Genomic DNA, 1,524 nt, shown 5'->3' on the forward strand with positions numbered 1-1,524 from the left:
TGCGAGCAGCAGCTGGCCCTGCGCACGGTGGGTGACCCCCAAAAACCCCCGGGGGGTGCCTGGGGGTCGTGGGAGGACTGTGAGGGGTCCCAGGGGGGGTTGTTCTCCTTGCTGCCTGCAGGGGATGGCCCGGGGTGAATCCCATGGTGATGGAGGTTGTGATGGGGGCTGCTTGTGCCCATGGGCACCCCAAATCCTGGGCTGTCCTGGGGGGGTCACTGAGGGGTTGTTCTTCTCTCTACCCACGGGGGAGATGACCTGGGATGAATTCCCTGTGGTGGAGACTGTGCCAGGCGAGGAGGGGGCTGCTTTCACCCTGGTGCCCCTCAAATTTTTGGGGGTCCTGGTTGAGGGGTACCTGCACGCCTTGAGAATCCTGGGGGGATTTTTCTTCTCCCCCTGCTCCAGATCTGCCTGGGGGAGTCGGCCCGGGATGAATTCCACGTGGTGGAGGTGGTGGCAGAGGAGGGGGACGCCCGGCCCCCGGTGCCCCTCGCCACGCTGAAGCCGTCGGTGCTGCCCATGGTGAGTGCCCCGGGGAGGGGGCTGCTGCTGGCCCCGGGGAGGGGCTGCTGGCCCGGGGGGCTTCCAGGGGAGCTGCCACCCCCCTGTTTTGCAGGCCACGCTGGCCGGAGTGGAGCTGACCCCCCCTGTCACCTTCCGCCTGAGAGCCGGCTCGGGGCCCGTCTACATCAGCGGGCAGCACATCTCCAGTGAGTGTGGGGGTCCCCCCCTGCCCTGGGGTCTCCCCCTGCCCTGGGACCCCCCTCCCCGGGTGTGGGGGCTCAGCCAGGCTCTCCCGCAGTGATCACCTCAGATGAGGAGGAAGAAGAAGAGGAGGAGGAGGAGGAGGAAGAAGAGGAGTCCCCTCAGAAGCCCCCCAAGGGCCAAACCGCCCGGAAAGGCGGCGCTGCCAAGGTCAGCCCCCCCTCGGGTGGGGGGTAAAGGGGTGCAGAGGGGTCCCTGTGCCATGGGGAAGGGGGGGCAGGGACCCCAAGCCCCTCTCTGTTGAGGGGACGAGCCGTGACCTTCATCCCTCGGGGAGGAAGAATCCCAGGCTCTGCAGCGAGTCCTCATCCTGCTTCTCCCTCTCTCTCTCCCCCACAGAAGAGAAAGCTGGAGAAGGAGGATGAGCCGTGAGTATGATGGAGGGGGAAAAGCCTGGAGCAGGGGCTGCCCACCCTGCTGGGACCCCGATCCCAGCCCTCCCCTTCTCTCCCAAGCAGGAACAACACCGTCCCCGAGGATCCCCTTCCCGGCAAGGTAGGGGCTGGTTGGGGTGTCCCTTTGCATCCCCCCCTCACCCCGGGGGTCAACACGAGGACCTGGGGAAGGGGATGTGTGATGGGAACCCAAAAAAGGGGGGGGCAAGGCAGGGCTGGGGGCTCCCTGGGCCGGGGGTGGTCCCTGCTCAGCCCTGTCCCGATCCCTGCAGGGCCGCGGAGCCGGGAGGGGCAGGAAAGCAGCGCCGAAGAAATGATGGGATGTGTGGCAGGTACGGAAAGGGGCGTGGGGGATGATGTC

The 1,524-nt window shown here is 67.1% G+C and overlaps 1 protein-coding gene across 1 annotated transcript in view; it reads left to right on the forward strand.

Moving 5' to 3' along the window:
• Nucleotides 1-1,480, forward strand: part of XPO7 (exportin 7) — a 38,080-nt gene extending 36,600 nt beyond the window's left edge. The window contains exons 27-33 of the mRNA XM_029964996.1: nucleotides 10-27; nucleotides 409-525; nucleotides 620-713; nucleotides 806-918; nucleotides 1,108-1,136; nucleotides 1,224-1,263; nucleotides 1,436-1,480. Coding sequence (XP_029820856.1) covers nucleotides 10-27; nucleotides 409-525; nucleotides 620-713; nucleotides 806-918; nucleotides 1,108-1,136; nucleotides 1,224-1,263; nucleotides 1,436-1,480 — 456 coding nt within the window. The remainder of the gene's footprint in view (nucleotides 1-9; nucleotides 28-408; nucleotides 526-619; nucleotides 714-805; nucleotides 919-1,107; nucleotides 1,137-1,223; nucleotides 1,264-1,435) is intronic.
• The last annotated feature ends 44 nt before the right edge of the window (nucleotides 1,481-1,524 follow it).

The sequence above is a fragment of the Manacus vitellinus genome, unplaced genomic scaffold (genome assembly GCF_001715985.3).
Source record: "Manacus vitellinus isolate BGI_N305 unplaced genomic scaffold, ASM171598v3 scaffold_87_pilon, whole genome shotgun sequence".
In the NCBI taxonomy this organism is placed as follows: domain Eukaryota; kingdom Metazoa; phylum Chordata; class Aves; order Passeriformes; family Pipridae; genus Manacus; species Manacus vitellinus.